General features: G+C 33.5%; 1 protein-coding gene and 1 non-coding gene across 5 annotated transcripts in view; both read left to right on the top strand.

Moving 5' to 3' along the window:
• The window catches only part of LOC122403857 (synaptic vesicle glycoprotein 2B), a 39016-nt gene extending 21437 nt beyond the window's left edge, over positions 1 to 17579 (top strand). For all 4 annotated transcript variants that reach the window (XM_043407632.1, XM_043407630.1, XM_043407631.1 and 1 more), the window contains 9 exons: positions 2734 to 2972; positions 4430 to 4489; positions 4566 to 4649; positions 4787 to 5111; positions 13358 to 13479; positions 13539 to 13777; positions 14386 to 14827; positions 16692 to 16979; positions 17072 to 17579. In XM_043407632.1, coding sequence (XP_043263567.1) covers positions 2936 to 2972; positions 4430 to 4489; positions 4566 to 4649; positions 4787 to 5111; positions 13358 to 13479; positions 13539 to 13777; positions 14386 to 14827; positions 16692 to 16979; positions 17072 to 17127 — 1653 coding nt within the window. In that variant the 5' untranslated portion in view covers positions 2734 to 2935 and the 3' untranslated portion in view covers positions 17128 to 17579. The remainder of the gene's footprint in view (positions 1 to 2733; positions 2973 to 4429; positions 4490 to 4565; positions 4650 to 4786; positions 5112 to 13357; positions 13480 to 13538; positions 13778 to 14385; positions 14828 to 16691; positions 16980 to 17071) is intronic.
• Trnar-ucg lies at positions 200 to 272 on the top strand. The gene has a single exon. It is a non-coding gene; the product is annotated as a tRNA-Arg (tRNA).
• Positions 17580 to 17780: the final 201 nt, after the last annotated feature.

Genomic DNA, 17780 nt, shown 5'->3' with positions numbered 1-17780 from the left:
ACTTTTGTTTCACTAGATTATGTATAGGTATATGTATGATAATTGCCCGTAAAAAGTAATGCGTATTTAGTTGCGCAAGGTAATATTGTTAATTAAAAGTTGAAATACTTACACGATAATCTTGTTTTGATAGAGATAAAAGCAAGGGTGATAATTTATGCATTATTGAAATACTAATTTCAGAAAACTACCCTTCAACGACCGTGTGGCCTAACGGATAAGGCGTCGGACTTCGGATCCGAAGATTGCAGGTTCGAGTCCTGTCACGGTCGAAAATTTATTTTTTTCTTTAAAATTTCGTTTTCTACGCTCGACTCCCTCTCAATATTATTTTCTACAAAAATAAATTTTTATTTTTAATTATAACCGACTCCCTAAAATATTTTATTGCAAAATATAATATTTTGCCAATTTCTTTTCGGTTTCCGAAAAATCAATAATTTATTTTTTCCATCGTACATCATCGAATGATAAAGTGCACAACCAATTATAACACATTTATTCTAAACAATAAATATCATACCGAAGTACGGGATTTTATTCAAACTCTCGTAAGTGTTTGTTCTTCTAGTACCTCCATGAACAAAATAATTTCTCTTTTTTGTATTATACATATATGTAATTATCGACATATTCGATGTATGTACATAATATATGTATAATGTACTAAATGTATGTATGTATGTACTATACAGGGTGTTCGGCCACCCTTGAGAAAAATTTTAATGGAGATTCTAGAAGCCAAAATAAGACGAAAATCAAGAATATCAATTTCTGAAATGAGGCTTCGTTAAAAAGTTATTAAAAAATTGAATTAAAAAATTTCAAATCATTCTGAAAAAATTATTTTTGGTTGCGGGGGTCAATTACAATCATTTTTGGTCATTTGGTCATACCCTCGAAATCCTACACATTTTCGAGAAAAAAATTCAGTACGGGCGGAATTCTAAACGTTAATAACTTCTTAACGAAGCCTCCATCAATAAATTGGTATTCTTGATTTTCGTCCTATTTTGGCCTCTAGAATGTTCCATTAAAATTTTTCCCAGGGTGGCCAAACAAGTATTTTGCTCTCGTTGTGGAATATATCGAATCGTTATGGTAATTCTGTGAATATGTCCATAATTTAATCTTTTCATATATGACAATGTTCTGCTCAAGGTTTACAAGATTTTGTTCAATCAAAGGTAGCGAGAAAACTGTGTACAACATCGACTGTTACGTACGATGGTTCGTTACGTCGAACATAATAGAATTGTGGGAACACGCAATAATTAAAGCGATCAAAGTGTGCTTCGTTTATGTGTTAAACGGGTGCAGTCATCTGTGAACCAAGGTTGTGCGTTCGTAATTTCATGTAAAATCGAAATTTCAATCAGGTATCGCAACCGTTATAAGATATATTTTGAACGATACAAGGATTAATATGTATATACTTAAATGATTTCGGTTACTAACCACTATAAATAATTAAATATCTTTTTTTGCCCCGTCTCGTTGAACAAAAAAATGATGATCAACGAATCTGAAAAGAGTTCTAAACGCTCTGGAATAATATCATTTTAAATACTTCTTCTTCGAGACCGTCTTAAAATCAATAAATTTTCGATTTTTTAAAATATCATTTTCCAATTCGATCCGATCGATGACCGTGCGTGCAAGGAATTATGATTGTTCGTTAGTGATTTCATATTTTGTCGAAACGAATATTTGCACTTGGCTTGGTTCCCTTCGCGTCACGATATTGCACTAACAATCTTATTAATCCGTGAAGGAAGATAAAATTCTCGTCGATGCGAATCACGTACCGCTTTTAAATCGCTTTGTAAGCAGACTCTATTGTCATCTCCATCGTCGGGAAGCTTCTAAATCGTTGTCTTTCAGTACGTTACGACCCACGCCCATTATCAGTGCAATTACAAATTGGCCCTACTTAACCTCTGGATATTGATTTCAAAGCACGTGATCCCGTCCCGTTATAGGATCGTGCATTTCGATGGAAAAAACAGGAGAACGTTCCCTCGCGGGCTCTCGATCTTCTTCGAACCAAGATTAACGACTATTCTCGATTCACGATCGATCGTTCGTATGTCTCGTAGAAGATCGTTGAATGACAATTGATCGTCAAAGCAACATGCAATAAATACGATGCAACGCGGTTAATCGTTCGATTAGTTTCTTTCAAAGAAATTACAATAATTCTTTCGTAGAATAAAATGACGAAACGTTACAAAATACACGCAAGGGTTTCGTTGTTCGTTATTTTACGTGACTCTCTATCTTTAAGCATTAACATATTTGTTATTCAATCAATAATAACGGTTTTCTGGCGATAGTGCTCGAGAAACGCTTAAAAAGTTTCACTTATAATTACATACGATCATTTCTAGCTACATATTTATTATTTGCGATATAGTACTTTAGTATCGCTCTAGCATTAACATTTGTACAAAGAAAAAGATAGCTTGCTTGAGTCTGTCGCATTTAACTCGATACGGGAAAAACTAATGGCGATGCATAAGCGGCGAACGATTGGCAAAAAGGGAATTTTCATTTGCACGGTTTGCCATCTAATAGTATTTTTGTTCACTTTCGTCGCTTTCAAATCACGCGTGTCCGTGAAAAGAAAAATCGATCTCTATTTAACCACTTTAAAAAACAATAACGCGTTACATAGGCGTACTGGTTTTTTTGCTTATGTAACTATAAATCTGTTTTTGCGACGTGTTTCAGTTCGCAAGTGAGCGCAGAACCTAGTCCCGCCGACGAACAGCAGCAGATCAGCGCAGATTCAGCAGGAAGAGCTCGCCGAGATCCAGCAATCCGCAAGAACAAGATCAATTTAATATCGATTGAAGCCCATCGTCGAGCACGAAGATTTCTCATCTGACCCTATCACCAAGCCAGATTCACCCAACTGCGTCGATATCGTAGAATGGTAGAGAGTGAACCTGGCTCAAAGCACAATCATAGTACGTATCTTTCGATTTTTACTGCTCGATTATTCGAAACAATTTCGGAAACCACAATTCGAAAGAAAGAAACTACATATCGATTATAACGGGCATTTTGTCATGTAGAGAAACACGTTTTAAGATCACACGACCATATTTTTCATTGAGATTTTACACATATTTAAGTCTTATAAGTCCGCGGATGATAATTTCGATTTCGTTTTATTTTTCCCCTGCATTATTCAAGATAAAAATAAATACAATACTCTCGAATATCGACCGAATAGTACGTCTATTGAACAAGGATATTGCATGCCAGATTGCATATTCATGTATCGAGGGAGATAAAATGGTATATGCGTCATATAGCCGTGAAATTTTCAAGTGTGGTAGCTTCAAATAAGCTTCTTTCAACTCGTAAATTGCTGAAAAAACGGGTCTGGATCAGTAATTTTCAACCGATGTTTTGCAAGTTTACGAATTTTTTTAAATAAGTGATACATTGATGATAAAGTAAAAAGCAAAGAGGGATAAGCTGAAAAACATCTTGATCGACATACATACATACATATGCTTTACCCGATTCGACGACCACTTTCCTTTAGCGTTTTTTGAGACAATAGATAACACGATGATACCTAGCTAGGTCCTTGAATGAAAACAATTTTTGAAACGACAGTTTATACAAATTATGATAAAAAACAATTAAAATTGACGAGAAAAACTGATTACAGAATTCTTGAATCGTAATTCTGTTTTGATTTCCATCGATTCAAATGCTTTGCAAATTTATGATAATTTATTAATGTTGTCTCTAATCTTTATGCTTTGGAACACTTTTTTTTTATCAAAGGTTGTACACTTCTATGCTGCAATAATGAGACGATAGCGTTAGAATTGCTTTTTTAATCCTGTATAAACATGCACAGATCTTAAAATATACAATTCTGCTAAAAAAAATCATATTTACCTTTCATTCTCAATAAGAAGAACGCATACTGGCTTCTGGTTTCGCACGGAAAGTATTTGCAAACATACCTGTAATAATATTCTAGAAAGAAAACTTACACGTGTCTGTAAACAATATATTGGTGAAGTTATTAAAAATTACCCCATCGTGGATTTTAGAATGGGACCTTTTTTAATTGAAAACAATAAAACGTCAGTCTGTATGGAGTCCGATAGATTTATTTTGCAAATTCGTCCTTAAAATTTTGATAGCTTATTTTTGAAATGTCGAACATTGGGTTGATTTTTTTAATCCGTTACACGAACATCTCCCCTTAAATTCTTGTCGAAAAGTTACTAATTTCAATCGATTTTCGTGCCCCCCTCGGTGTAATGTCAATATTTGATGGATCTATTATATGATCCGAGTGTTAACTTTCGCGCATTGCGAGTTCCGTGTAATTTTAATTCAAACGGTGTAACACGGTTGAAACGGAACTATACATGTTTGAACTTTTCTATTATAGAGTGTGATGTAAAAGACGAGCGGCTAAACGGCTGTGGCTCCAAGGATCTCGAACTTGCCCGTAGGTAGAAATTTTCTAATATTTCCAACAGAACTTCTGACCGATTTGTTCAATACTTTGTACTTTTTTGCAACAGGTATTGGAACTAAGGGCAAAACCCTAGATCCCGAGAAAGGATCCTGTGTTAAAGCAGACTTTGAGAAGGCCATTGAGCTTACCGGTAATCAGATTCTTAATGTATTTCCAACTTGGAAACTTATGTTCTTATTTTTTAACACTCTTTATCCTAACCAGTTTTTCCACGTACATATCTGCAACCAGCAACAGACATATTTAAGTATTTTTGTGTAATTTTAGACTATGGGAAATTCCACTACTTCCTCCTCACGGTATGTGGTTTCGTCAGCACCAGCGAGGAGATGGACGTGATTTCCATGTCCTTCATCCTACCGAGTGCACAATGTGATCTAAAGCTCGACACACAAGCCAAGGGATGGCTCAATTCCATTATCTTCATCGGCATGATGGCCGGCGCGTACGCTTGGGGCTCTGTAGCGGACGCCCTAGGTCGTCGAAAGGTTCTCATCGCCATCTCATTCACGAACGCGCTATGCATCGTAGCCTCCAGCTTCAGCCAATCCTATGAACTCTTCATGTTCTTTCGCTTTCTCAACGGCGCTGCGTAAGCAACTCAATCTAAGAATCTATTTCTAATATTATACAATAGACAAAAGGACAATGATGAAAATCGTTCCCGTGTTTCTTGAAAATGTTTATGTTAGTGGCTTGAACTATACAGGGTGTTCGGCCACCCATAGGAAAAATTTTAATGGGAGATTCTAGAAGGCAAAATAAGACGAAAATCAAGAATATTAATTTCTTGACTGAGGAGGCTACATCAAAAAGTTATTAAAAGATTTCAAATCATTCTGAAAAAATTAGTTTTGGTTGCAGGGCTCATTTTACAATCATTTCTGGTGAATACACATACCCCTGAAATCCTATCCACTTTCGAGAAAAAAATTCGAGTAAGTACTGGAATTTTTAGGCGAAATTAAAAAATTTCAAATCATACTAAAAGAATTATATTTAGTTATAGGGCTCGATTACAAGCATTTCTGGTGAATAGAGATACCCCGAAATCCTATGCACTTTCGAGAAAAAAATTCTTTATCGAAAATCTAATGTGAGGCCAGAAATGATTCCATGCGAATCTTTAAAATGTCATAACTCCTGAACGGATTGGAGGATTTTAATTTTTCAAAATGCAAACAACGTGTATTTTAGTGGAGAATATATAGAAATTCTAACAATATTGAAAAAGTTGTTCCTTGACACCGTAAAGTAAGAAAAACCCCATAAATCTGGTTCAATTTTCGAACGGTCATAACTCCTACAATAGTAACAGTATCTCATTGAAATTTATTGGCGAAGTAGAGCTCATGGGTATTTATAAAAAAGTATTAGACACCTTTTCTGTAGAGCGTCAAAGAAATTTATGAAAAGTGAAAACCAAATTTTTAAGAAAAATCGACAAAGGGGTATAGGTGCCTAAATTCTTCGGTGAAAAAAAAATTTCAAATCGTTCTGCAAAAATTATTTTCAGTTGCGGTGGTCAATTACAATCATTTTTTGTCATTAGACATACCCTCGAAATCCTATCTACTTTCGAGAAAAAAATTCGAAAAGGTGTGAAATTTTACGAAAAATTTAAAAATTTCAAATCGTTCTGGAAAAATTATTTTCGGTTGTGGGGGTCAATTACAATAATTTTTGGTGAATAGACCTACCTCCGAAATCCTACCCACTTTCTAGAAAAGAATTCAGTACGAGCGGAACTTTAAACGTTATTATTTTTTTAACGAAACCTCCATCAACAAATTAGTATCCTTGATTTTCGTCTTATTTTGGCCTTTAGAATGTTCCATTAAAATTTTTCCCGGGGTGGACGAACATCCTGTATAACGGGTGAACTAAAAGATTTAACCAATTTTAAGAATATGCTAGCCGAAACGCCGAACCTAACCTAATTATTAAAACTAATTATCGAAATATTGATTAAATTAACTAATTTGTTTTAGTGATTAGATCAGGTTTAGCTATATTTTATATCGACAATATGCATAACTTTGTCAGCGTGTTCTACAAGCAAATGTAAACGAAAAATGTTATATGAACATAAGAAATTATAACTGATAACACAAAATGATAATGAACTGGCGTTTCGTCGACATAGCGTACGAACGTGTCACCTAGTTGCTGATGAATTCTCACAAACACTGACCTACAGTGCTGGATATAAGTATGGTACAGCATAGTTGTTGTGATACAAATGCTTATAACTACTAAACAAATTGATTTGAAGAAATACTTTTTGATATAGTCATTTATTATCTATTTTAGTTTATTACATAACAGAAGCAATAATATAAATACATTGATTCACATAACAATAACAAAAATATATTTATTGAACATTCTATGGGTAGTCAAAAGTATTGGCACATGATGCTAAATGTAAAATATCCACATTTGATTGCAAAATTTCCGATCATCGTTTTAAAATATAGGTAGGGAACTTCCCGATTGTCATTTCTAAAAACTATCATACTAAAGTTCAGTCGTCTAGCAACAGGGAAAATAAGAAAAAGTAATAATGTCAAGAAAAGTGAAAGAAACCACAAGTGAAGAGAAAGAAATAATACTAAATTTATATAAAATGCAAAAATCTTATAGTAAAATATCACAAATTATTAACAGAAGTCGTTTTACTATTAGAAGCATTGTAAAACGATTTATAAATCAATTAGATTTTGATAATACGAATCGAAGTGGTCGTCCTCCTAAGTTATCTATTAGAGAAAAACGTAAAATTGTAAACGAAGTGAAGAAACATCCTAAATTAAACTCCTCAGAACTCAGAATGATATTAAATAAAGAGTATCGAAAAGAAGTAAGTTCGAAAACTGCGCAGAGGGTAATAAAAACTGCCGGATATTCTGCGTGTGTTGCACGAAGAAAACCATACATGAGAAAAATCGGAAGATGAGGGTTGAATTTGCCAAAGAATTTACAACGAAGGATTCTACATTTTGGAGGAACATACTGTTTTTAGATGAAAACAAATTTAATATATGTATTTAAATCGGATGGTAGAATATTAGTTTGGAGAAAACCAAATACTGAACTCGATCTACGAAATTTACAATCGTGTGTAAAATATGGAGGTGGTAGAGTTATGGTGTGGGATTCTATGGCAGCGTCTAGGGTTGGTGAATTAATTCGTATAGATAATATTATGGAGAAATACTCATATTTAAATATATTAAAACAAAATTTATTCAAAAGTGCGGAAACATTAAACCTTCCGCGTAATTTCTATTTCCAACAAGATTGCGATCCAAAGCACACCGCTTATATCGTACATCATTGAATCATTTATAATATTTCTCATTCCCTAAATACACCACCCCAGAGTCCAGACATGAAACCTATCGAACATGTCTGGAATGAATTAGAAAAACGGGTTAGAAAGCATCATATAACAAACAAAGCAGAATTAAAGAATGTTCTTTCAAAAGAATGGAACAAAATCGAGCCGGATTTTTAAAAAGTTAGTTGATTCAATGCCCAAACGATTAAAGAAAGTCCTTCAAAAAAAAAGAAGGGTCAACTAAACATTAATATTTAATTCCAAGTCATTTTTAAATGTTTTTATTCGAGTGTGCCAATACTTTCGTCCACCCATAAAATGTTCAATAAATACAGTTTTGTTATTGTTTTGTGAAGCAATGTATATATATTATTGCTTCTGCTATGTAATAAACTAAAATAGATAATAAATGAATATGTCAAAAAGTTTTTCCTTCAAATCAATTTGTTTAGTAGTTATAAGCATTTTTACTACCATAACCATGCTGTGCCAATGCTTATGTCTAGCACTGTATGTGGTGTTCTTCTTTGAGGGAATCTTCGCTGATATTCCCTTACAGCAGTTGGAGCATTTCCATTACAAAATCTATAAATGAAATGTATATCAACGTATTCACGATTGGAAAATTCTGGCGGCATCTTGATCGTACAGTGTACTGCGTACTAAACATTATTAACTCAGCAGAAATCAATGACGATATCAACTACTTCAGCAAGTAAACATTAGAGTTTATGTAAACACAAATAGATATTCATAATACGTTCCTACGTTGTGTCGACGAAATGCCAGTTCATTATCATTTTATATTATTAGTTATAACTCCCTAATAAAACATTTAAGAGCATATGTTCATATAACATTTTTTCTTAGTTTTGATTGTAGAACACACCGGCAAAGTTATGCTGAAAAAAAACTGGGACACTCTGTCTGTATGAGTTAGGTCTAGACTAGTAGAAGTGAATTTGGTAGTACAGTAAAAACTCAATAAATGTCCTCAAGAGCTGTTCCGTAAATGATACATTTTTATCCCCACCCCTAGGGGGATCCCTCTTGAACCAGCGAGGCTAAGTGTAACCGGAGACGTAGCAGCTTTCTTTAAAAATCTTTATTGCCTTCGTCATCTTCGTTTAAATGCCCCTGTCAGTGTGACTACACTACTGTACAAGAAGAAAGTTTTTTATTTTTTATTTTTTTTTAATACAAATTTTACTATCATGTGGGGGAGATTTTTCTAATTAAAATAAAACTAAACACGATATAAATCGGCCAATAGCATAATATTGAATTAAATATTGTACTTGAGAGTCTTTCTCTCTTTGTTTATCCTTCTTGTGATGTCCTTTTCTATCTTCGGAAACATCAAAGAACGTCGGATTGAGATGCTGGGTACATTTATCGAATAGGAGGTAGCTATTTTCAAACGGAATGCTTCCGCTGTTCCGTAAATGATCAGAAACTGCAACACTTATGAAATAGGTTTCGTTAGCTACCATTGTTCGATAAATGTACTATCCACTGACCTTGCGAAGATACCAGTACGTACATGTTTTGGAGGTGCTATTAAATACCTTCCCCTAACTCCACTGAGACATTTCACTCGAAATTGAACACGTTTTGGTACACAATTTCAGATTTTCTGCAAACTGAAATATTTTCAGAAATGTAATGTGTAATAGATATTTAAACTGGGGCGATAAATCCTCTTTCTTCTTTAGCTACTGACTCTTTCTATGTTCGAGGCGTCGGCAAACTACAATCAAATTCGAAAAACGATTCTCCTATTCCATAAGTGCTCCTGACCGGACCCGGAGTAGTGACATTTTATCGAGTTTTCACTGTATATAGGGTGTTCGGCCACTCCTGGGAAAAATTTTAATGGGATATTCTAGGGACCAAAATAAGACGAAAATCAAGAATACCAATTTTTTGATCGAGGCTTCGTTAAAACGTTATTAACGTTTGAAATTCCGCCTGTGGTGCAGCAATATGCGAACAGCTGCGTACGCGTGATAGTAGTTCTCATTCACAAAACTGTAAGACTATCGATACGTCAGTAAATAGAGTTTCTCGTGCTGAATGAGAACCACTATCACGCGCACACAGCTGTTCGTAGATTGCCGTTCTACAAGCGGAACTTTAAACGTTAATAACTTTTTAACAAAGCCTCAATCAAGAAATTGGTATTCTTGATTTTCGTCTTATTTTGGCTCCTAGAATCTCCCAATAAAATTTTTTCCAGGGGTAGCCGAACACCCTGTATACCAACAATACTTGCAAATATCTCGGAAACTGAGACTGAGCAACAATTGAGCCGTTCACAGGACAAGTCGACTAACTCTATTTTTTGAAATATTTTAAATTTAAGTATTAAAACACTTGGTTCAGTCATAACTTTTTATATTTATTATTTTCCAAAATAATAAAAATGAATACCATTAAACAACAAATATTATATTTTTTAGCCGTTGAGTAATAAATAATTTATTTCAGAATCTATTCTGTGCTTAATGATAACGGTAAATTTTTTAGTGGCGTATTATCAAAATTAAAATAAAATAAATTAGTCAGTCAGAGTCTGACTGCCACAGAAGCAAATACTTGTGAGGTCTAATGAATTATTATTAAGAATAAATTTTTATTGGGTATATTTTAACTTGTGCTGTATTCCTTATCAATCTTACATAGATTACATATTTTTTCAACCTTGTCAGCGCCACTCCCAGATCGTATCTGCGTGTTGAATTATTAAACATTTAGGAATAAATGAAGACGGAAATATAATTATTAGCAATTAGTTGATTTCTTTTTGCTGATACAGCGATGTGTCGCACGAGTGATCATGAACGAGACTCTCTCCGGGAGATCGGTAGCCCTTGCCTTTTATAGGCGCTACCAATCGTCCCTTTTTATGCCTTCTGTCGAGTGCAAGCGAAGAACAATAGAACTATATAATAATTAACTTCTTCTTTAATAAAAAATATAGAAATTTGAACACTGAATTTAATTTTATTAGTTATTTCACTTGCTAAACCGATTACACTCCCCTAGTCACATGAAAATTTTAACATTACTGACGATTACTCTAAAGCTATTCTATTTTATATACCGTTAGATGAAAGCTACATATGTATTTATGCATGCTACAAAGTTTATTTGAATTTATATGATGAAGGAGTTTTAAAAAACAATGTATATTATTTCATCACATTCCTTCATTTTTTGTTTTATAGAGATAATCGATTTGTCCTGTGAACGACACAATTATTGTTCAGATAAAAGTTGTTCACAATCTCATCCACTATAATATACCAAAAAATAATTTCTTAAAATTTTAAGTCTTTTTTGTAAAAAAACAATGCTAATGCATTCTACTTTTTCAACCTTCCCCATCTATATTTCTTTATAAAGATCAGATACAGCCTTTTGTGAATAAGCCACAAAAAAATGTATACAGATTTAGGGCAACGGTATTAAAGCAAATATGGGAAAGTTATGATTTTTTTTTTAAGATTGATACTTAATTTTTTTAATTTTCACGATATTTATATAAGAATCATATTAAATAAATCAACACGAAGCATCGGTTAACTTTTTCGTTTTAGGTTTGGGGGTTCATCATATTGGACTTGAATCTTTTGGGAAATTAATACTTGCAACGATTCTTATTGTCATTTACATTTTTTCAGCAGAACCATATTGTATATACAGTGACTGTCACTTAAAATCATACATCTAGCGGTTCAACCGATATTTTTTCAATAAAACATGAAAATTGTTCAAAATTATTGAAACTCATATAGAGGTATATGTATAGTATAATGTTTCTTTATTTGATACATAACAACAATACAAAACAATCTTTAGTAGTACTCAGTAAATTAAATAAAATTTGAGGTTGCGTATGAAACATAGTTGTCGTTAACATTGGAAATCCGGTGAATCCCCAATTGTTTGTTGTGTAACAATGCTTAGGAACGATTGAATCTAGCTGAGTTATGCCAAAAAATCAATAAAAAAGACTTAAAATGCGTCAAACTATAGTAGCGGAGCGTGAATTAGTTATTTATCACTATAAAAACAAAAAAAGTTATAATGAAATTGGTAAAATTATTAATCGAAGCAAAGGTACAGTTCAACTTATAATTAAACGATAGAAAGAAGAGGACCGTGTAGTGAATAAATTAAAAAAGAGGTCTGATAAGAAACTGAATATCAGGGATGAACGATGGATTGTTAGAGAAATTAAAGATTATCCAAGGATTAGTGTTCCAAAATTAGCGTCGGAAGTTGAAAAATATTGAAATAAGAAAGTAAGTGATTGAACCATTAGAAGAGTATTAAGAAAACAGAAGTATGCTCGATAGAAGCCGTTCATAAGTTTGCAAAATAGGAAGAAGAGGTATGAGTTTGCTAAGAAGAATATAAAGGAACAATTTACTTGTTGAAAAAATGTAATTTTTACTGACGAATCGAAATTTAATATCTTCGGTTCGGATGGAAGAAAAATTGTATGGAGAAAACCAAATACAGCTATGGATATTAAAAATCTCCGAGTGACAGTTTTTGGCGGTGGGTCTGAAATGGTCTGGGGCTGCATGTCAGCATCTAGCGTTGGAAATCTAGTATTTAGTGATAATATAATGGATAAGTGATCGTATTTGAGTATATTAAAAAATAATTTAAAAGAAAATGCCGAAAAAATGGGAATTTTAAACGGTTTTAAATTTGTAAATTTTACGCTGACGACGATCCAATGCACAATTCTTACGTAGCGAAGACTTGGCTATTGTATAACTGCTCTAAAGTTCTTCAAACGCCCCCACAATCTCCTGATATCAACGTCATAGAACATATTTGAAACGAATTGGACAAAAAAGTAAGATTACACAATATTACAAACAAGGAAAGCCTTAAAAAAGCTTTGCAAGCAGAATGGACACCTGAATTTTGTGAGAATTTAGTAAAATCAATTCCTCGACGACTGCAGTGTGTTCAAAATACATTTGGTTACCCAACTAAATATTAATATAAACAATTTTTATTATATATTATTCTAAAACTGTATCTTATTTCCTCTGTACGATTTTTACTGACAGCTAAGTTTCATACGCAACCTCAAAGGACCCCTCACAGATCTTATGGAAAATGGCCCCCGGTTAAATTAGCTGAACTTTTGATATGATGTAGTTCATTGTGTCTTGATGAAAAGTTCCAATGGGCTCAAGCTCGTAAATTGAACAGTTTCCGAGATACAGGGTATCAAAAGTCAATAATAGTGCGCCTTATTCTAGACTATCATGTTTGAGCATACCTGAGTGTAAAAAGCACTGTTGTACAGTGCCCATATATTTGACACCTTAAAACTCTATAGTAATACTGTGGGCCCTTAAATATTATCCCTAGGCCCCCTGACCCTTTGCTGCAAAAAGATGATGAACCGCTAGGTGTACGATTTTAAGTGACAGTTACTGTATGGACGTTTTTCTTTGTTTTAGGCTCGGAGGTAGCGGACCTGTCATCTGGTCATACTTCGCTGAGTTTCAGCCAAAGTCTAAACGAGGCTCGATGCTGTCTTTTATGGCTGCCTTCTGGACACTTGGGAACCTCTTTGTTGCTGGTGAGCAATTCGGTATATGTCTCTGATTAAAATGCATGTGACTTTTCATTTTTTTTCAGGCTTGGCATGGTCGATCATCCCTAACGACATCGGCATTGCGAGTTCGGCGTTCACATACAATTCTTGGCGAATCTTCCTGCTGATCTGCGCTGCTCCGTCGTTTATCGTCGCGGGGCTGCTCCTGCTGCTCCCTGAATCCCCTAAATACCTCTTGTCTTGCGGAAGATACGAAGAGGCACTCGACATCTTCCGCGGGATATACGCCATTAATACTGGCAAACCGCGTGACAGTTACACGGTAAATACTTCTTTCTTATATCTATTCTATATGTCAAACTATTTTTAACCCATTCAGTCGGCATTTGTTCTGGTAAACCTGCACATTAGTGAATTTGCCCTAAACCAACACATTTTTATCCGATATTTTTCAGAAAAAGGTGTATTATAATTTACAACAAAAATGTAGATTGGAAAAGCTTAAAACAGTAATGTGTATTTACTATTTTTTTTTAACAAAAAAAGCTGAAGAATGCAGGTACTGATAACGAAGTATGTTATACAGAACGAGATTCTGAACAACTTTTATCCGAGCAGTAATTATCGCTCGATCTTATTTTTAGAGATACTTCCAAAAATTGATGGTATTATCGCATTTTTTAACGATGAGACTGGTCTTTTTTTAAGCAGCTTTATTTTTTCACTATTTAACGGATTAGTAGAAAACAACCTTAATTCTTTAACAGTGTTACGAATAAAGAATATTTTTGTTCAAATGTATATTTTTTGAAATTAAAAATTAAAAGAATATCATACATGTGATTAAAGTATCAACGTAGAAATTTATTTGTCTAATACGATTTTAACAATTTTGATAAAATAATCATTTTTAATGGCTATATCCCACAGGTTAAAGAATTGATTCTCGACGACTTTCAAGAGCCGGAACCGGCGAAGATTGGCGTCGAAAAAAACAAATGCAAAACAATGCTCAGCGATATCGTAGACAACAGTAAACAACTCTTCATATCACCGATTCTTCGCTTCACCATCATCTCGATCATTATCAACTTCACTTTTCACATCGGTTATTATGGTCTGATGATGTGGTTCCCGGAACTGTTCAATCGTTTCGACGAGTTTCATCGCGATCATCCCGAAAAGATCGCTTCGATATGCCAGGTTACCGAATACGTGGTTCAAAAGGGGTCTCACAATGTTGAGAATCTTTGTTCGGACAAAATCGGCGCCTCTGTTTTTTTAGAGTCGTTGATCACAGTGGCATCCGCCATTCCTGCAAATATTGTCGCCGTTTTAGGAATGGATCGTCTCGGTCGTAAATTCTTTCTTGGTACGTATAGTATTCACTTCTAATCTTTTTGTAACTTTATTTCATCGTATAAGGTTTGGAGTCGCGCCTAAAACTAAAAAATAGTTTACTTTTGCACAGATCACAGATTTCTTGCTCTTCGAACAACGTACACGGTTGTTCACAAATACCGCGCTAATTGACAGAACGATCTTATATGTATGATTTTGTGAATAGATATATGTATAGTATAATGTTTCTTTATTTGATATATGACAACAATATAAAAAAACCTTTAGTTGTACTCAGTAAAATAAATAAAATTTAAGGTTGCGTATGAAACTTAGCTGTCAGTAAAAATCGTACAGAGGAAATAAGATACAGTTTTAGAATAATATATAATAAAAATTGTTTATATTAATATTTAGTTGGGTAACCAAATGTATTTTGAACACACTGCAGTCGTCGAGGAATTGATTTTACTAAATTCTCACAAAATTCAGGTGTCCATTCTGCTTGCAAAGCTTTTTTAAGGCTTTCCTTGTTTGTAATATTGTGTAATCTTACTTTTTTGTCCAATTCGTTTCAAATATGTTCTATGACGTTGATATCAGGAGATTGTGGGGGCGTTTGAAGAACTTTAGAGCAGTTATACAATAGCCAAGTCTTCGCTACGTAAGAATTGTGCATTGGATCGTTGTCAGCGTAAAATTTACAAATTTAAAACCGTTTAAAATTCCCATTTTTTCGGCATTTTCTTTTAAATTATTTTTTAATATACTCAAATACGATCACTTATCCATTATATTATCACTAAATACTAGATTTCCAACGCCAGATGCTGACATGCAGCCCCAGACCATTTCAGACCCACCGCCAAAAACTGTCACTCGGAGATTTTGAATATCCATAGCTGTATTTGGTTTTCTCCATACAATTTTTCTTCCATCCGAACCGAAGATATTAAATTTCGATTCGTCAGTAAAAATTACATTTTTTCAACAAGTAAATTGTTCCTTTATATTCTTCTTAGCAAACTCATACCTCTTCTTCCTATTTTGCAAACTTATGAACGGCTTCTATCGAGCATACTTCTGTTTTCTTAATACTCTTCTAATGGTTCAATCACTTACTTTCTTATTTCAATATTTTTCAACTTCCGACGCTAATTTTGGAACACTAATCCTTGGATCATCTTTAATTTTTCTAACAATCCATCGTTCATCCCTGATATTCAGTTTCTTATCAGACCTCTTTTTTAATTTATTCACTACACGGTCCTCTTCTTTCTATCGTTTTATTATAAGTTGAACTGTACCTTTGCTTCGATTAATAATTTTACCAATTTCATTATAACTTTTTTTGTTTTTATAGTGATAAATAACTAATTCACGCTCCGCTACTATAGTTTGACGCATTTTAAGTCTTTTTTATTGATTTTTTGGCATAACTCAGCTAGATTCAATCGTTCCTAAGCATTGTTACACAACAAACAATTGGGGATTCACCGGATTTCCAATGTTAACGACAACTATGTTTCATACGCAACCTCAAATTTTATTTAATTTACTGAGTACTACTAAAGATTGTTTTGTATTGTTGTTATGTATCAAATAAAGAAACATTATACTATACATATACCTCTATATGAGTTTCAATAATTTTGAACAATTTTCATGTTTTATTGAAAAAATATCGGTTGAACCGCTAGATGTATGATTTTAAGTGACAGTCACTGTATGTAGATTCTTTATTTAGCCTGTATAAATTCATCTTACAGCATCAAAAAGTGATAAAATGCAGTTATAAGGAATTATAAATATTTGTAATCAACTTAGTGTTAATCCAATTAAAAAAAAAGTAATCTTTAATTATTTTTTAAATTTTATGAAAAACTTGTTTGCAGTGTTTAGTACGCTTTCATCAGGACTGTGTTCAATAGGGTTATACTTTGTGTATAATAAACACCATAATCTGATTGTTTCGGCTATCTTCAGCGGTGTGATAAGTTGTGGAAACGCAGCGTTGGACTGTCTAATAACCGAGGTTTTCCCAACGCATCTTCGCGCGACCGGAATAGCCATTTCTATGGTCGCAGCACGTCTAGGTGGAATTATTGGAAACATCGTAATAGCTCAACTTTTGGATATGTACTGTCCAGCACCAACTTTTATAGTTGCTGCCCTCTTAATTGGTTGGTTCTGTATTAAATATTTTACTCCTTTCTTTATTATCATGTGTCACTCTTCAAAGAATAAAAATGTAATTTTTTTTTCTATTTTACAGGAGGAGGATTATTGTGCTTATTCTTACCAAACACAACGCGGGAACCACTTTCTTGACACTGGTGGGGAATTACATCAGACCTAAATCGATGTACAGTCATATACACATTTTTAAGGAAACTCGACGTTTTAAAATAGCATATGTATGCACATACATCTGCTCATATTTAGTTCATAAACGAATGATCATTGTAAACAGCATATTCCTGTAATCGAGCTTCACATTCTTATTTTACATATCAAATTTAAATGACAATAAAGAAGTAACATTAGCAGTTAGGCTCCATAATAGATCGCAAACTAAATTTAAAAAAAAAAATATGATACGAATGCGAATTCGTATGACATTCTCAAAGTATATGAAATTTATACACTGATTCTGAATCCGAAATGTAGATACAGCACCTATACAATGGAATTTAGGTAACATATTACTATGTACTTTTTTATGTTTCATCGTTCGTTCACATTTCCAACACAGCCATTATTGTCGTACGTTGTCTTTTACATTGTAATTTAAAATGTAACAGATGCAAGAATTTAAAATATAAAAAAAAAATGTAACAACGAAAGAAAGTAAAATTTTATTAAAAATACTCGTTCTCCGGAATTTACTATAATAATATCACAGGCGAGCTATATGAATAGACCTTTCACCACAGACAAGGTATATGAATAGACAATAGCAGTGTGGCCAGATCTGGCATAAT

Source organism: Colletes gigas, unplaced genomic scaffold (genome assembly GCF_013123115.1).
Source record: "Colletes gigas isolate AHSC1104 unplaced genomic scaffold, ASM1312311v1 Colletes_gigas_Sc00080, whole genome shotgun sequence".
Classification (NCBI taxonomy): domain Eukaryota; kingdom Metazoa; phylum Arthropoda; class Insecta; order Hymenoptera; family Colletidae; genus Colletes; species Colletes gigas.
This window is presented reverse-complemented; position numbering and strand designations above follow the sequence as displayed.